At 49.9% G+C, this 18,012-nt stretch overlaps 3 protein-coding genes across 4 annotated transcripts in view; all 3 read right to left on the minus strand.

Moving 5' to 3' along the window:
- Window positions 1-18,012, minus strand: part of TSPEAR (thrombospondin type laminin G domain and EAR repeats) — a 106,893-nt gene that overhangs the window by 23,329 nt on the left and 65,552 nt on the right. The window contains exon 3 of the mRNA XM_018050694.1: window positions 803-1,041. Within this exon, the coding sequence (XP_017906183.1) occupies window positions 803-1,041 (239 nt within the window). The remainder of the gene's footprint in view (window positions 1-802; window positions 1,042-18,012) is intronic.
- LOC108636548 (keratin-associated protein 10-1) lies at window positions 3,555-4,796 on the minus strand. 2 transcript variants are annotated; one of them, XM_018051976.1, is made up of 2 exons: window positions 4,418-4,796; window positions 3,555-4,249 (listed from the first exon to the last, which is right to left on the minus strand). In XM_018051976.1, the coding sequence occupies exons 1-2, from the start codon at window positions 4,736-4,738 to the stop codon at window positions 3,896-3,898; spliced, it is 675 nt and encodes a 224-aa protein (XP_017907465.1). In that variant the 5' UTR covers window positions 4,739-4,796; the 3' UTR covers window positions 3,555-3,895. The 2 variants fall into 2 exon arrangements, with proteins under 2 accessions (XP_017907465.1, XP_017907457.1); XM_018051968.1 differs by having other exon boundaries at window positions 3,555-4,155; window positions 4,294-4,796.
- On the minus strand, window positions 10,411-11,384 carry LOC108636556 (keratin-associated protein 10-8-like). The gene has a single exon (XM_018052032.1). It carries the CDS (start codon window positions 11,302-11,304, stop codon window positions 10,642-10,644), a length of 663 nt encoding a protein of 220 aa, XP_017907521.1. The 5' UTR covers window positions 11,305-11,384; the 3' UTR covers window positions 10,411-10,641.

The following is an 18,012-nucleotide window of genomic DNA, read 5'->3' on the forward strand; positions in this document are numbered from 1 at the left end:
TTTTTAGTCTGGAGCATGCCCGGGGTTGTGTCAAAGCTATGAAGATTGTTCTGCCCCTTTAATTGGGAGTTTTGCTGACTATTTATTCCCTCACCCCAGAAAAGGAAACTGAGTCAGAGAGGTTAAATGATGGGTTGAAAGTCACAAAGCAAGACCTGCGCCTCAGGACTTCCCTGGCGGTCCAGTGGATAAGAACCTGCCTTCCAATGCAGGGGGGTTTGATCCCTGATCTGAGAACTAAGATCCCACATGCTGTGGGGCAACTAAACCCCCACAACTACTGAGCCCCAGAACTCTGGAGCCGGGGGACACAACTAGACAGAAGGCCCTGCACCAGGAGGAAAGATCCCCCCTGCTGGGGCAACTGAAACCAGGCAGAGCCAAAAATAACTACATACATACAGGGGGAAGAAAGCCCTGGGCTGGATCTGGTGCAGCTGGTGCCAGAGTTCACCCTGACCTTCCTCCGGGCCTTTAAGCGATGCTACCAACTCTTTAGCAAAGCTTTCACTCGGTCAAGTCCAATCCACACAGCCAGGAAGCGGGCAGGCTTTGGCTCCCTTCCCACCCGTGCGCCCGCACCCACCGCTTTTCTAGCGGGGCAGCTCCAGGTCCACCGGCAGAGCCTGGCGCTCCTCCTCCAGCCTGACCGCATCCACCAGGGCTCAGGCCCTAGGCCCGGGTCCACGAGTGCACTGCGAGCTGTCCCGGGGCAGCCACATGGACCGGCTGGCTGTGTGGACCCACCTTGCCAGGCAGCACACAGCCCCACGCGACCCTCTCAGGGTGTCGCAGTACCTACATGTCCACGGCGGGGCCGCAGTCCGTAGTGAGCGAAAAGGAGCCCTCGGACACGGCCAAGACCAGCACGTGCCACTGGCCGTCCACCAGAGCCGGGCTGCGGAAGGACACGCGGGTCTGCCAGGCGCCTGCCCCGTCCTCGCTGAGGAAGAGGAAGTGCAGCTGGGTGGGCGAGTAGCGCAGGCCCAGCAGCAGCGAGTCCCGCTCCTCTGCCACCACCGCCAGCAGGTACTCGTTCTTCTGCAAGAGAGGGGGCGGGGGTGGGGCGGGTGAGGTGAGGGGCGGGGCAAGTGAAGTGAGGGGCGGGGCATTGAGAGGCAGGGCAGGTGAGGGGGCGTGGCGGATGAAGGGGCAGGGCAGGTGAGGGGTTGGGGGCGGGCAAGCAAAGGGCCAGGGTGGGTGAAGTGGCAGGTGAGGGAGCAGGTGAGGGGTGGCGGGGAGGAACAGGTGAGGGAGCGGAGCAGGTAAGGGAGCAGGACAGGTGAAGGGGCAGGGGAGGGGAGCAGGTCGGGGCAGGTGAGAGCCGGACCCGGGGCTCCAGACTGTAGTGCCTGAGGCAGTAACCAGAGTCTAATAAAACCAAACCAACCGCTGAGGACAGCTACTGTCAGTGAAATAGAAAACTGCAAGTGTTGGCGAGGATGTGGGGAAATTGGCGGCCCTGTGCACTGTTGGTGGGGATGGAAAATGGAGAGGTGGTAATATTAATAAAAAACAGAAAGGAACGTTGGGGTACCTGTGCCTTTTTGAACTGTGGATTTCTCAGTGTATATGCTCTCCAATTAGGAAATAAAATGATAAAACAATAAGGAGACTCCTCAAGAAATGTATGTGGAATTAGCATCTGACTCAGCAATTCCACTTTTGGCAGACACCCCAAAGGACCGACAGCAGTGTCCGGAAGAGGCAACTGTACACCCCTGTTCTTACCTGCATTACTCTCAATAGTTAAAATATCACAGCAACCAGTGTCTATCAGTGAAGAAACGGATAAGTAAGATGTGGTGCATTCATGCAATGAGATATTACTCAATCTTGAAAAGGAAGTTCTGACATCAGTGTGGATAAACCTTGAGGACATTATGCTGAGTGATGTAAGCCAGTCACAGAAGGACAACTAGTGTGCAATGCACTCATATGAGACCGCTGATGGGGTCAGAGTCAGAGACAGGAAGTGGAGTGGGCACCAGGGACTGCGGGGCGTTGGGGAGCTATTATTCAGTGTCTGTAGGCTGCAGTCCATGGGGTTGCTAAGAGTCGGACGTGACTGAGTGACTTCACTTTCACTTTTCACTTTCATGCATTGGAGAAGGACATGGCAACCCACTCCAGTGTTCTTGCCTGGAGAATCCCAGGGATGGGGGAGCCTGGTGGGCTGCCGTCTCTGGGGTCGCACAGAGTCGGACACGACTGAAGCGACTTAGCAGCAGCAGCAGAGGTCCATTTTGGGGAGGATGAGAAAGGTTCTGGAGGTGGGCGGTGGTGACCACTGCACAACACTGTGACTGTCCTTAATGCCACTGAACCATGCACTTAAAAAGGGCTAGAAGGGAAATTCCACTTTACATGTATTTTTCCACAATTTTAAAAACCTCTCACAACCCGCATGATCACCACCTCCAAACCCCAGCAACCCCAGCTGAGCATCACTTTCCCGCTTGAACCACAGACAGACCATACATACTTGACTGTCTGTTAATGCACCTTAGAGTCTGTTCATTTCTGGCCTAAAAATAAAGAAGGCTGAGTGCCGAAGAATTGATGCTTTCATACTGTGGTGCTGGAGAAGACTCTTGAGAGTTCCTTGGACAGCAAGATCAAACCAGTCAATCTTAAAGGAAATCAGCCCTGAATATTCACTGGGAGGACTGATGCTGAAGCTGAAGTGCCAATACTTTGGCCACTTGAGCGAAGAGCTGACTCACTGGAAAAAGACCCTGGTGATGGGAAAGAATGAGGGCAAGAGGAGAAGGGGGTGACAAAGAATGAGATGGTTGGATGGCATTACCAACTCAACAAACATGAGTTCGAGCAAACTCTGGGAAATAGTGAAGGACAGGGAAGCCTGGCATGTACAGTCCGTGGGGTCACAAAGAGTCGGACACAACTTAATGACTGAACAACAATTTCTAGCCTAATATCACAAAAAGGTAAAGAATTGAAAGTGATTAAATCTGCATGCTAAGCAGTTATGTAAAATATAGACTATAATCTTTCAGCAAGTCTTTGCCCATGTGAAAGTATGAGTGAAATTTCACGCAAGTATTACACTAAAACAGAAAGCCTTCATGGTCCTCAAGCTTAATTAACACCTAATTTAGTAACATCCATGTGAACAGTTTGGGTCACTTGGCCTCTGGCCACTCTGGCACCAAGGGAACACTCGTGGCCCCTGCGCTTATCTTCCCCTAGAAGGGATCTCCAGGAGCCAGCTCTCAGGAGTGTATGCCTGAGGGCACAGTGGGACAAAATGGTGGTGGTTGGGGCAAGGCAGGGGTTGGGAAAGACGCTGATGTCACAGCAAGTGCATCCGGGCTGGACAGGCACCTCCACTTCTCCCATGTTCACCTCCCAGGACCACAGGACCTGAGCAACCTGGTCCTTCCCAGAGAGGGCAGGAGCCCCACCCAGTGTGCCTGCCCAGAGGAGTCAAGGCACTGCCCTTCCGGTGGCTTGTCACTCACCCCTAGAAATACTTGCAGCTGGAGAAGACCAGCGTCTGGTCGAAACCCTGGATTTACCCTCAGCGAAGGTGAGAGGAAGGGAGCAAGTCAGGTGACGAACTGAGTTTATTTATCCTGGTGCCCAAGGGGATGCACCCAAGGCTGGAAGTCGAGGCCAAGTGACCCAGACAGAGGACCTGGAGGGGCAGGGGGGCAATGACCCAGAGACAGCTGGAGGCGATTCCTGGGAGCCGTGAGGTTGGGGTTCCTGGAGCAGGAGTGAGAGGTCAGTCAGTCAGGACAGTGGAGACATTGGGGACCCTGTCTTGAGTGAGGGCAGCCACCCAGCCCAGGTCAGGACAGAGGGAGGCTGGGAGGACCGAGTCACAGGTGGGACCTGAGGCTGGCTGGCCCTCAAGTGACGTGCCAGGTCAGCAGCAGGGCTCTGGGGCCGAGATGGGGACATAGCAGGCTGGGCGGGAGCATGCAGGCTGGCAGAGCAGGGACACAGAGGAGGCCGGGCGGCAGCAGCTGGACTGGCAGGAGGAAATGGGCACGCAGCAGGCGGGGCGGCACACAGGGCGGCAGAGGAGGGACACGGAGGAGGAGGGTCTGCAGCAGGATGAGGGGGCTGAGCAAGGGGAGGCCTCACAGCACACGGGCCTGCAGCAGACGGGCCTGCAGCAGACGGGCCTGCAGCAGGCCTGCTGGCAGGGGGAGGAGGTGCAGCAGGAGGGCTGGCAGCTAGACTGCTGGCAACATGAGGAGGTTGAGCAGGGGGAGGCCTCACAGCAGACAGGTGTACCGCAGACGGGCCTGCAGCAGACAGGCCTGCAGCAGACGGGCTCACAGCAGACGGGCTCACAGCAGGCCTGCTGGCAGGGGGAAGAGGTGCAGCAGGAGGGCTGGCAGCTGGACTGCTGGCAACATGAGGAGGTAGAACAGGGAGAGGCCTCACAGCAGACAGGCCTGCAGCAGACAGGCCTGCAACAGACGGGCTCACAGCAGACAGGCTCACAGCAGGCCTGCTGGCAGGGGGAGGAGGTACAGCTGGAGGGCTGGCAGCTAGACTGCTGGCAGCACGAGGCTGGGCAGGAGCTGCTGCAGGCTGCCTGGCAGCAGGGGCGGGACTCGCAGCTCACTGGGGCGCAGAGGAGGGTCAGGCCGGGGGCCGGGGCGCAACAGCTGGAGGCGCAGCAGGGGGGCTCGCAGCAGCTCTCTGGACAGTCATAGCTCAGGTCGCTGGAGCAGATGGACAGGGTGGAGGCTGCCATGGTGGAGTCGGTGGGGCTGGAGGAGGGTTTGAGTGTGTGTGGGTATATGAGCTGTGTGTGTGAGGTGCTTGGGGATGCAGGGCTTTTATACCTGGCCCCTGGCCTTTGTTGTCCTCACAGGAGACTCCCAGGCCCTCTCTTCCTTGTTGGGGTTGACAGCTGGTGGCAAGAGCCCCTCATTAGTGCTGGCGTAGTTTCCACAATTGTTTTCACTCATTAAACCTGTGAGCGTAAATATCCCATGTTGCAGGATGTTTTCCCTTTTCTCCTTTGTTTGGCTCCAGAAAAGATACAGAAAATATCCGTGGTAAGATCCTAGAGGAAATCAACCCTGAATATTCATTGGAAGGACTGATGCTGCAGCTGAAGCTCCAATCCTTTGGCCACCTGATTCAAAGAGCTGACTCATTAGTAAAGACCCTGATGCTGGGCAAGATTAAAGCAGGAGGAGACAGCGGGGACAACAGCAGATGAGTTGGTTAGATGGCATCATTGATTCAATGGACATGAGTTTGTGCAAGCTCTGGGAGATGGTGAAGGACAGGGAAGCCTGCTGTGCTGTAGTCCATGGGGTCACAAAGAGCGGGACACGACTGAGCGACTGAACAACAGGAACAATGCTGAGTGAAGGAAGGAAGTTTCCAGCAAGGAAGTTTCTGTAAATAGATGAGGAAGCCCAGGCACAGAGACGTTAAGCAACCATCTCCAGGTCACACAGCCCAAAGTATTGAGAGGGCAACAGGCAGGAAGGCCAGGGGTCTCCAAATGGAGGAAATAGGCTGCAAGTGTCAGACATTTTTCTCTCTCTTAAGCGGCAGGAAGAAACAAACTAGTGATATCTTTTTCCTTCTCTACACAAATTTAAAAGGTTTCTCTTAAAATACTGTGTTGCCATAATGACACCTGGTTTCACCTGAAGTTAACTATTCTCAAACCTTGAGTTAACCAATGCATTTTTCTTATGGAAATGTTTGTCTTAAGCTATGTTAATGTTCTATGCATTTACCCCAGACTCTGTCTTCAAGTGGGTTCTGCCTAATGGCTCAGAACCTACTTGACAAACCAGTATGTTATACTCAGACATTGCTCCCCAAATCTATGTAAACGAAACTATTTGTATGGTAATCTGCCCTGCTACAAGATTCAAGCCAATCGTTTTATGGCCTGGGATGAAGCATCTGGTGCCAGGATTATCCCAAAATGCATCTTATGGGTGAAGGGCCTGCTGCCATTCTGAATTTTAAGACATTCCTTTCTTTTATTAACAGACTGCTGGTGACTATGTAACATCCAGCTGAAGACTAGCAGGGGGTACTCTTTCTGCCCCCTTCTGATGCCTATGTCAGAAGCTTTCTCTATCTCCTTTATACTTTAATAAAACTTTATTACACAAAAGCTCTGAGCAATCAAGCCTCGTCTCCGGCCCCGGATTGAATTCTTCTCCTCCGGAGGCCAAGAATCCTGGGGTCTTTTCGTTCAGCAACAACCTTTCATCATCAGGACTGGGACTGGACGCCAGCCGTCTGTATATAGGATCAAGGCTCTTACCCAGGCCTTCCCCAAGGCCAACTTCAGGGCTACACGCAGAAGGAAGCATGTGTCCACGGAAATTTAGCACCAGGCAGCTGTGCTGAAAATTTACAACAGAGGTGGGAAAGAGCAAAATCAACACCACAGAAAATCAACCCTGTGGTTTTCAGTACAAACACTGCTGGTTCCTCCAATCCACAGAGGGAAACTATGCATGCTTGCTCAGGGGCTCAGTCGTGTCCAACTCTGTGACCTCATGGACTGTAGCCTGCCAGGTTCCTCTGTCCATGGGATTCTCCAGGCAAAAATTCTGGAGTGAGGTGCCACTTCTTTCTCCAACAGAGGTAAAGCATAAATCCCCAAATATGATGAGAGAAAATGTAATAAACAGACCATGTGTTTTGCTGACACCAAATGTGATCGCTCTGTTGCTAACAAGGAAGAAGGAAGAGCCAGGATAGAACAGTAAAGACAGGACTGGACATGAACCACTCTGAGCTGAGTGCACCAAGGTGCGTGTGTTTGGACTGGAAGGGCCTCATGAATTCAAGAGCTTTGGAGTTTTAGAGCCCACCCTAGTCATACATTGGCAGTTTTTAAATGAACTGAATGAAGGGCAGCTTCATCTCCAAGCAGGAAGAAACGGCTGACAGTCTGGAAATGAACCCTGACCCGTCGGACACCAAACCTCTCCCACCAAACAGTGAAAGACACAGAGCTTCTAGGGGAACACTGGGGACTAAGGCTGATTTTTTCTTTTTTCAAATTATTACAGCTTTCTTCTGCACTGGCAGGCCAATTCATTACCAGTACTGCCACCTGGGAAGCCTCTTATATCCTTCTCAAGTAAAGAGAACTGCCATGTATTTTCACATAAACAAGAGCTTGGAAAACACTCATGTTTCCCTCTTGGAGAAACATTTAAAGAAACATGACAAATGATGGGAGTCCCCTGGAGGTCCAGTGGTTAAGGATCCACCTTCCAGTGGTCAGGGAGCCAAGATCCCACACAACCCTCAGCCAGAAAAATGGAAACACAAAAAAGAAGCAGTGTGGTAACAAATTCAATAACAACTTTAAAATGGTCCATGTTAAAAAAAGTCTTAAAAACAAAAACCAGAAAGAAAGAAGACAAACGGCCCAAATGATGTAACATACAGGAGCACATGGGGAATTAGGCAGGTGTAGGTGTGAAGAATTGATGCTTTTGAACTGCGGTGTTGGAGAAGACTCTTGAGAGTCCCTTGGACTGCAAGGAGATCCAAGAGTCCATTCTAAAGGAGATCAGTCCTGGGTGTTCTTTGGAAGGACTGATGCTAAAGCTGAAACTCCAATACTTTGGCCATCTCATGCGAAGAGTTGACTCATTGGAAAAGACTCTGATGCTGGGAGGGATTGGGGGCAGGAGGAGAAGGGGACGACAGAGAATGAGATGGCTGGATGGCATCATCAACTCGATGGACGTGAGTCTGAGTGAACTCCGGGAGTTGGTGATGGACAAGGAGGCCTGGCGTGCTGTGATTCATGAGGTCCCAAAGAGTCAGACATGACTGAGTGACTGAACTGAACTGAACTGAGGTGAGAAGAAAAGGAAGAAAAGTCTAAACAGCCAGAGTTTAGACTTTAGGGTTCTGTTGGTACATACAGTGTCTGATCCTTCCCAGGCAGTGACCCTGGTGAGGTTCTGATACTTCATTAATATCAGGTGTATTGAAACACTACGCTTCTGGGTTGTTGTTGTTGTTCAGTCGCTAAGTTAAGTCCAGTTCTTTGTGACCCTATGGACTGCAGGATGCCAGGCTCTTCTGTCCTCCACTGTCTCCTAGAGTTTGCTCAAATTCATACCCACTGAGTCGATGATGCTATCTAAGCATCTCACCCTCTGCCGCTCTCAACTCCTTTTACCGTCAATCGTTCCCAACATTAGAGTCTTTTCTAATGAGTCAGCTGTTCGCATCAGGTGGCCAAAGTATTGGAGGTTCAGCTTTAGCATCAGTCCTTCCAATGAATATTCAGGCTTGATCTCCTTGCTGTCCAAGGGACTCCCAAGAGTCTTCTCCAACACCACAATTCAAAAGCATCAATTCTTCGGCACTCAGCTTTCTTCACAGTCCCCAACTCTCACATCCATACATGACCACTGGAAAAACTACAGCTTTGACTAGACAGACCTTTGTTGGTGAAGTAATGTCTCTGCTTCTTAATATGCTGTCTAGGATGGTCATAGCTTTTCTTCTAAGGATCAAGCATCTTTTAATTTCATGGCTGCAGTCACCATCTACAGTGATTTTTTAGCCCCCCAAAATAAAGGCCTGTCATTGTTTCCATTGTTCCCCATCTATTTCCCATGAAATGATGGGACCAGATGCCATGATCTTAGTGTTTTGAATGTTGAGTTTCATCAGCTTTTTCACTCTCCTCTTTCAGCTCATCAAGAGGCTCTTTAGTGTCTCTTCACTTTCTGCCATAAGGGTGGTATCATCTGCATAACTGAGCTTGTTGATATTTCTCCTAGCCATCTTGATTCCAGCTTGTACTTCATCCCACCTGGCATTTTGCATGATGTACTCTGCATATAAGCTAAATAAGCAGGGTGACAATATACAGCCCTAATACTCCTTTCCCAGTTTGGAACCAGTCCACTGTTATATATCCAGGTCTAATTGTTGCTTCTTGACCCACATTCAGGGTTCTCAGGAGACAGGTAAGGTGGTCTGGAATTCCCATCTCTTTAAACATTTTGCATATATTGGGTTTAATAAAATGTAATTAAATAAACTCTACCTGTCTTTTTTCACTTTTAAATGTGGCTATTATAAGAGTAGGGCTTCTGGTGGCTCAGCAGTAAAGGATTCGCCTGCCAGCAGGAACTGAGACAGACACAGATTTGATCCCTGGGTCAGGAGGAGCCCTGCAGGAGGGCACAGAGGCCCACTCCTGACTCCTGCCTGGAGAAGCTCATGGACAGAAGAGTCGGGCAGCTTACAGCCCATAAGGTCACAAGACTCAGACAAGCTTGAAGCTACTCAGCACACACGCATGAATATTATAATAGGTACAATTACGTTTGAGGCCCCCAGTCAAGGCCCTTCACACTGCCCTGCAAGTGTCTACCTACCCAACCCTGTCCTGACAGGGCCAGGGTATGTCCCTCTTCCCCATATTGCCCAAGAGGGATAGCTGCTTTAGTAATTGAATTCCTGAGGGCATCGCCCAGTGAGCACCTGCCATTTCCAAATAGCCCATCCCCCTTGGCTGTCGGTCCCTGTGATGGATACTTTCAAGTGTCAGCTGACCAGACCACAGTACCCAGTTGTCTGGTTAAACATGTCTGGATGTCATGACACAGTCGCTTCTTAGGTGAGATCAATACTGAAATCAGTGGACTCTGAGTAAAACAGACTGCCCTACAAAATGCGGGTGGGCCACATCCAAGCAGTTGGAGACCTTGAGACCAGAATGAAGTCCCCAAGGAGAAAGAGATTCTACCAGCAGGTCATTTGTAGCTGCAACACCAACTCTTCCTGGAAGCTCACTCTGCAGATTTGGATCTTGCCCGCCTCCAAAGGGTGTGAGCCAGCTTCTCAACATCAATCTCTGCATATGTGCACATGCCTTATTGGTCCTTTCTCTGGAGAACCCTGACTCACACAGGCTCCAAACATCACTGCATGTGGTTCTCACCATCTAGACCTTCGCACACAGAGGGAGGCACTCACACCCTTGTCCAGGGCACTAGCGAATGGCTGGCACGAGCCTGTCTGAAGCTCATTCTGGAGTAAGCTTTACATATTCAAGGCAGATATTTACTAAACGGGGTCTCCTTTGTCCCTAGGGAACCCCCATGTTCCCAGTGTGCAAGCCCGGGGCCTGAACATGTACCCCATTCCCACCCCATCACTTCATGCAGGGGTCTACAGGTGAGCAGAATACTCTGGACTGGAGGCTGCAGTGGAACTATGGCCTCAGGACACCCAGGCAGAGAGTAGTGGGGCATGGTTAGCCGTGCCTAGTGATGTTACTGTCCTAGATACAACTCAAGGCCAGGTTTCTAAACCAGCCCAGACCACTGTCCACAGCAAACGTCTTTCCCAGGGTTTGAAGAGATAGGCACTCAAGGCAGAGAGAGGGCATGACAATGACTTTATTTGTTAACAGGCAGACCCCTCACCGAGGTCAGGACAAAATCTATGACCAACAAGGATGGAGAGCAGGATGCTGGCTGACACTCAGGGCCTGGAGGGAACCAGGAGCCAGCCCAGGCTGCTCACAGGAAATTCTGGGGCAGAAGGAGACCCCAGACTGGGTTGAAGGCTACAGAAATTTCAGGTGATAGTCAGCATGGCCCTGGAAGGAGTTGGCAATGTACCAGGTCAGCAACAGGGCTCTGGGGCCGAGGTTGGGACGCAGCAAGCAGGGCGGGAGCACGCGGGCCGGCAGAGCAGGGACAGGCAGGAGGCTGGGCGGCAGCAGCTGGGCTGGCAGGAGGAGGTGGGCACGCAGCATGTGGGGCGGCACACTGGACGGCAGAGGAGGGACACGGAGGAGGAGGGTCTGCAACTGACTGAGGAGCAGGGGTTGGGCTGGCAGCACAAGGAGGCTGAGCAGGGGGAGGACTCACAGCAGACGGGCCTGCAGCAGAGGGGTGTGCAACAGACGGGTCTGCAGCAGACGGGCCTGCAGGAGACGGGTGTGCAGCAGATGGGTGTGCAGCAGACAGGTGTGCAGCAGACAGGTGTGCAGCAGACAGGCCTGCAGCAGACAGGCTCACAGCAGGCCTGCTGGCAGGGGGAGGAGCTGCTGCAGGCTGGCTGGCAGCTGGGGCGGGACTCACAGCTCACTGGGGCACAGAGGAGGGTCAGGCGGGGGGCCGGGGTGCAGCAGCTGGGGGCACAGCAGGGGGGCTCACAGCAGCTCTCTGGACCGTCGTCCACCTGCCAGGAGGAGCCGGTGTAGGAGTCACAGGACCCGGGCAGGCAGACCCGGCTGCTGTAGCTCAGGTCACTGGAGCAGACAGACAGGGCGGAGGAAGCCATGGTGGAGGCGGTGGGGCTGGAGGAGGGTGAGGTGTGAGTGTGAGTGAGTGAGTGTGTGTGTGTGTGAGCGCTGCTCAGGGCTGTGGGCCTTTTATACCCTGTCCAGGTGTGTGCAGGGACAGTTGAAGGCTCCCTGAGGCTTCTCTTTCCTTGTTCGTGTTTTGAGCCCCTATTTCTCCTTGTTTATTTACACAAGAGTTTGCTGCTTGTAAAATGCATGTCGTGGTTGAGGGCTGGATCACGCCTGAGCTGTGTGAGGTTCTCTCAGCAAACACAGGACTAATCTAGGGTCCTGAAGCCCCACCATGTGTGTCTCCTCTACCACCTGTCTCTATTGCTCTCAGGTGAGTGGCTGTGAACCCCCGTCTCCGTGACTTGGCATTGCAGAGCTCACAGTTGGGACAGTGCTGTCCCCTGCTGTCGGACGTCCCTCTCAAGCAGCAGGGCTGAACCGTGGAGAGACCAGCCAAAGGGAGAAGGGGTGAGTGAGAAGAAGCAAGGCATGTCTCAAGCACAGAGCAGGAAGGAGGGAAGGTCCCTCCCCATCAGACGGGGTCTCCAGGGTCAGAAAGCGCGCAGTGAAGGGAGAAGCAGAGCATTCTCCGGAGAGAAGGGAGGGAAACTTGGGCTTCAGATCCGGAACTCTGACCAAACTAGGACAAGATGAATGGAAAATGGTGCGTATCTGACACACTGGTGAAATGTCTGACGCCAAATACCCGGAAACAGCCTGAAAGCTTCCAGAGAGTTTGGCATCTGACTTTGCTCAGCCATCAACATACCTGAAGAGAGTGCAACCAAATCTTGAAAGTCTGAGGAAAGTGGACTATCAGGCAGATGGAGATTAGAGCACTTCGGATAAGACAGCTATTCTGAAAAGGAGCCCCTTGTACATTATGTACAAAAACTACCTCGCGAGTACACGGTCCAGAAAAAGAGTGAGCCCAAAGGCAGGCACATATAAAAAACAATAATAAAGAACAACAAAGTCAGCAAAAAGCAGAAGGAGGGAGAGGAGGTCCATCGGCTTAGCCCTGTAGAATAAGCGCCTGCTGGCTGCCCCGCCCCTCTGGCCCTCGACCCCCTTTTTGCCATGTGCAGCTCTCTGAGTTTTCACAAACGCAGACACACCCCACCAGACCATCCAGGCCCCCACACTCTTGTCCACTGGAGTCAGCTCCTCCCTCGGCCCAAAGCTCCAGGCAAGTGCTGACTCAAGATCCATGCAGCTGTGACTTATCTGGGAGGTCACATACATGGAATCGTACACCGGGTGGCCTTTGGGGTCTGGCTTCTTTCCCTCGGAAAATGCAGTGGCTGTTGTGCCGTGTGCATCTGGGCTCATCCCCTTTCCTGCTGTGCGGTGTCCGGGGTGAGGGGGCTCCCCCATTTGTTCAATGCACAGCTGGGAGACACTTTCATGACTTCCTGTCTTTGGTGATTATGAACAAACCTGCTGTCTACGTTCTCTGTGTACAGGTTTCTGTGTGATCGTGTTTCCATTCCTCTAGGATAAACACCCAGGCCAAGCAGAGCTGGATCGGATGGGAACTGTAGGTTTGGCTTGATAGGAACCTGCGAAGCTCTTTCCCCAAGTGGCTGTGCCATTCTGCATTCCCACCAGCAATGCGTGAACGTTCTCGTGGCTGCATATCCTTGGCCAACAGTCGATATTGTGAGGGTTTTAATTTTGGCTGTTCTAATAGGCGTGAGGGCTCCCCAGATGGCTCGCTGGTGAAGAGTCCACCTGCCAATGCAGGAGCTGTGAGTCCGATCTCCTGGGTGGGAAAATCCTCTGAAGAGGGAAAAGCAACCCACTCCAGTATTCTTCCCTGGAAATCCCATGGACAGGGGAGCCTGGCAGGCTACAGTCCATGGGGTCACAAAGAGTTACACTCAACTTAGTGACTAAACAGGGCTTCCCTCATAGCTCAGTTCGTAAAGAATCCACTTGCAATGCAGGAGACTCTGGTTCTATTCCTGGGTTGGGAAGATCTGCTGGAGAAGGGATAGGCTACCCATTCCAGTGTTCTTGGACTTCCCTTGTGGCTCAGCTGGTAAAGAATCTGCCTGCAATGTGGGAGACCTGGGTTCGATCCCTGGGTTGGGAAGATCTCCTGGAGAAGGGAAAGGCTACCCACTCTAGTATTCTGGTCTGGAGAATTAAGAGTCAGACACAGCTGAGCAACTTTCACTCCACTTCACTTCACTTAGTGACTAAATAAGTAGTAGTAACTTAGTATCGGAGAAGGCACTGGCGACCCACTGCAGTACTCCTGCCTGGAAAATCCCATGGATGGAGGAGCCTGGTAGGCTGCAGTCCGTGTGGTCGCTAAGAGTCAGACACAACTGAGCAACTTTACTTTCACTTTTCACTTTCATGCATTAGAGAAGGAAATGGCAACCCACTCCAGTGTTCTTGCCTGGAGAATCCCAGGGATAGAGGAGCCTGGTGGGCTGCCGTCTATGGGGTTGCACTGAGTCAGATGCGACTAACGCGACTTAGCAGCAGCAGCAGTACCTTAGCATAATTTAAACTTTCATTTCCCCAAAGAGCAGTGATATGGTGAGGTTCTCTAATGTGCTTATTTTTCAAATTTATCCACAGTGGCTGTGTCATTTATGATATTATTTTATGTATCAAAGCTCCAGTTTCTCCACATTCTTGCCAACAGTGGCATGTTAATTGTTTTTCATTCTAGCCTTTCTCATAGGTATGAAGGGGACTTTGTTGCGGTTTTAATTTGCACTTCCCTAATGCTATGGTTTTTCCTGTGGTCATGTATGGATGTGAGAGTTGGACTGTGAAGAAGGCTGAGTGCCAAAGAATTGATGCTTTTGAACTGTGGTGTTGGAGAAGACTCTTGAGGATCCCTTGGACTGCAAGGAGATCCAACCAGTCCATTCTGAAGGAGATCAGCCCTGGGATTTCTTTGGAAGGAATGATGCTTAAGCTGAAACTCCAGTACTTTGGCCACCTCATGTGAAGAGTTGACTCATTGGAAAAGACTCTGATGCTGGAAGGGATTGGGGGCAGGAGGAGAAGGGGCCGACCGAGGATGAGATGGCTGGATGGCATCACTGACTCAATGGACATGAGTCTGAGTGAACTCTGGGAGTTGGTGATGGACAGGAAGGCCTGGCGAGCTACGATTCATGGGGTCGAAAAGAGTCGGACACAACTGAGCGACTGAACTGAACTGAACTGAACTGAATGAGTAATTTGGGCTTCAAAATCACTGCACATAGTGACTGCAGCCATGAAATTAAAAGACACTTGTTCCTTGGAAGAAGTGTTATGACCAACCTAGATAGCATATTCAAAAGCAGAGACATTACTTTGCCGACTAAGGTCCGTCTAGTCAAGGCTTTACTTTTTCCAGTGGTCATGTATGGATGTGAGAGTTGGACTGTGAAGAAAGCTGAGCGCCGAAGAACTGATGCTTTTGAACTGTGGTGTTGGAGAAGACTCTTGAGAGTCCCTTGGAGTGCAAGGAGACCCAACCAGTCCATTCTGAAGGAGGTCAGCCCTGGGATTTCTTTGGAGGGAATGATTCTGAAACTGAAACTCCAGTACTTTGGCCACCTCATGTGAAGAGTTGACTCATTGGAGAAGACTGTGATGCTGGGAGGGTTTGGGGGCAGGAGGAGAAGGGGACAACAGAGGATGAGATGGCTGGATGGCATCACTGACTCGATGGACGTGAGTCTGAGTGAACTCCGGGAGTTGGTGATGGACAGGGAGGCCTGGCGAGCTGCGATTCATGGGATTGCAAAGAGTCGGACATGACTGAGCGAATGACCTGAACTGACCTGAATGAGTAATGATGTGGAGTATCATTTTATATGCTTATTTGCCATCCCCACATCTTCTTTGGTTTTTCTTAAAATCTTTAGGCCCTTTTCTTTGTTAGTTTTTCTTGATGTTGGATTTTGAGTGTTCTTTATATATTTTGGATACAAGTACTTTGGTCAGATGTGTGATTTGCAAATATTTTCTCCCAGTCTATGGCTTGTGTTTTCATTCTTTAAGAGTGTCTTTTGATGAACAAAACAGTTTAATACTGATAAAGTCCAGGGTATTCTTTATTTTCATTTAGCAATTGTGCTTTGGGTATTGAATATAAGAACTCTGCCTAACCACAAGGTCAGAAAGATTTTCTCTGATATTTTCCTCTGAAAGTTTAAAACTTTCACATTTTATATTTAGGTCTCTGATAAACTTTGATTAAAGTTTTACATTAAGTAAAATTGAGGTACGGGTCAAGGCTTACTTTTTGGTTTTGCATATAGACATCCATTGTTCCAAACTGCCTTTGCACTTTTATAAAAAATCAATTGATTTCACTTGTGTGGGCCTGTTTTTCTTTTCTGTATCATTCATCTGGGCCTGTACCTTTGCTAGCACTGGATTGTTTTGATTATTATAGCTTTATGGAAAACACTGAAGTCAGATAGGGAAAAACCTCCAACTTTTTTCCCCATTCAAATTTTGTGGCTCCTTGAGCTCCTTTGCCTTTCAGATAATTTTAGGGTCAACTTGTTGATACCAACAAAGAAACTCCATTTGTTATTGGCATTACTTTGAATCTATAGATCAATTTGGAGATGATGTGCTGTGTTTAGTCACTTAGTCGTGTCCAACTCTTTGTGACCCCAAGGACTGTAGCCTGCCAGGCTCCTCTGTCATGGGGATTCTCCAGGCAAGAATCCTAGAGTGGGTTGCCAAGCCCTCCTCCAGGGGATCTTTCCAAGCCAGGGATCAAACCCATGTTTTCTGCACTGCAGGCAGATTCTCTAACATCTCAGCCACCAGGGAAGCCCAAGAGTACTGGAGTGGGTAGTCTGTCCCTTCTCCAGGGGATCTTCCCAACCCAGGAATCAAACCAGGGTATCCTGCATGTCAGGCAGATCCTTTACCAGCTGAACTACCAGGGAGGCCCCAGTTTGGAGGCAACTGACATCATAATAATGTTTAAACATGCAGACATGGTCTAGTTCTACACTCATCTGTGTCTTTTTCTTTCATCAGTGTTTTTATAGATGTCATTATGTACATATTCTGTAAAACTTATACCTGTTTTCATTTTTTATTCTAATTTACTTTTAAACAAAACCTTTATTCAATTTTTACTGCTATTATATAGAAATATAAGTAGTTTCTAAAATTCCTTGTTTATTTATTATTATTTTTATATTTGGTTGTGCTGGGTCTTCTTTCCTGTCTGAGGCTTTTTTGGTTGCGTTACATGGGCTTTCTCATTGCAGTGGCTTCCCTTGTTGTGGAGTCTGGTCTCATGGTGCACAGGCTTCCGTGGTTGCAGCAGGGAGGCTCAGTAGGTGTAGCTTGCAGGTCCTAGAGTGTGTACATGCATGCACGCTCAGTTGCTAGTCGTGTCTGACTCTTTGTGACCCCCATGGACTGTGGCCCACAAGGCTGCACTGTCCATGGGATTTTCCAGGCAAGAATCCTGGAGTGGGTTGCCATTTCCTCCTCCAGCGGATTGTCCCAACTCAGGGATCGAACCTGCATCTCCTGAGTCTTCTGCACTAGCAGGTGGATTCTCTCCCACTAAGCCGCCTGGGAGGGCCCCTAGGTGTGTGGGCCTCTGTAACGGCGGCGTGCAGGCTGTGGAATCTTCCCCAGTCGGGGGTCGAATCCATGTCCCTTGCATCGGCAGGTGGATTCTTATCGACTGAGCTCCCAGGGAAGTCCAAGAAATATAATGAATTTTTATTACCCCAGACTTGCATTCTTCAACTTGCTAAACCCTCATATATTTCTACGAGTCTTTTTGTAGATTATTAAGGGTTTTCGATGTGGACAATCACACCCCCTGTGAGTAGAGATGCTTTTGTTTCTTCGGTATGCGCCCTTGTATTTGTTATTTTGTTGCACAAGAGGTGATCTTAAGTATGATGTTGAAGGAATGCAGAGAGAGGACACCTGTGTCTGGCTCCTGCTCTTAGAGGAAAAGCATTCAGTCTCTTACAAAAATCCTCATCAAAATACTAGCAAACTGAATTCAGCAGCAAATTAAAAGAATTGTACACCACGACCAAGGGGGATCTCCTGCCAGAAGGCAAGGGTGGAAGGAGTGATATGAAAATCAATGAATATAACACACCACATTAATGGAATGGAGGGGGCAACACATAATCATCTCAACTGATGCAGAACAAGCACGTGACAAAATTCAACTCCTTTTATGATAAAAACACTCAACAAACTGAAGGCAGAAGGAAACTGCCTCAACATAATAATAAAAAATACGCATCTGAAAGACCCACAGCAAACATCACACTCAACGCTGAAAGACTGAAAGCTTTTCTTTTAAGATCAGGAGCAAGGCAGGGTTGCCCACTTTTGCCACTGCTATTCATCAGTCCTGGAAGTTCTAGGAGAACAGCTGGACGAAAGGAAAAATAAAAGGCATTTAAGTTGAAAAAGAAGAAGTAAAATCATCTCTGTTCACAGATGTTATATATACATAATCCTCATATGTACAAAATCCTAAAAATTGCATAGCTACACACAAAACCATTACAACTAATAAGTGAATTCAGCAGGATACAAAGTCGATATATAAAAAAATTAGTTGCATTTCTTTACACTAATAATAAATAACCCTAAAAGGAAATTACAAAAAATTATTCCATTTAGAATATCATCAAAAAAGTAAAATACTTAGAAATTAATCAAGGAGG

This window comes from Capra hircus, chromosome 1, assembly GCF_001704415.2.
Source record: "Capra hircus breed San Clemente chromosome 1, ASM170441v1, whole genome shotgun sequence".
Lineage (NCBI taxonomy): Eukaryota > Metazoa > Chordata > Mammalia > Artiodactyla > Bovidae > Capra > Capra hircus.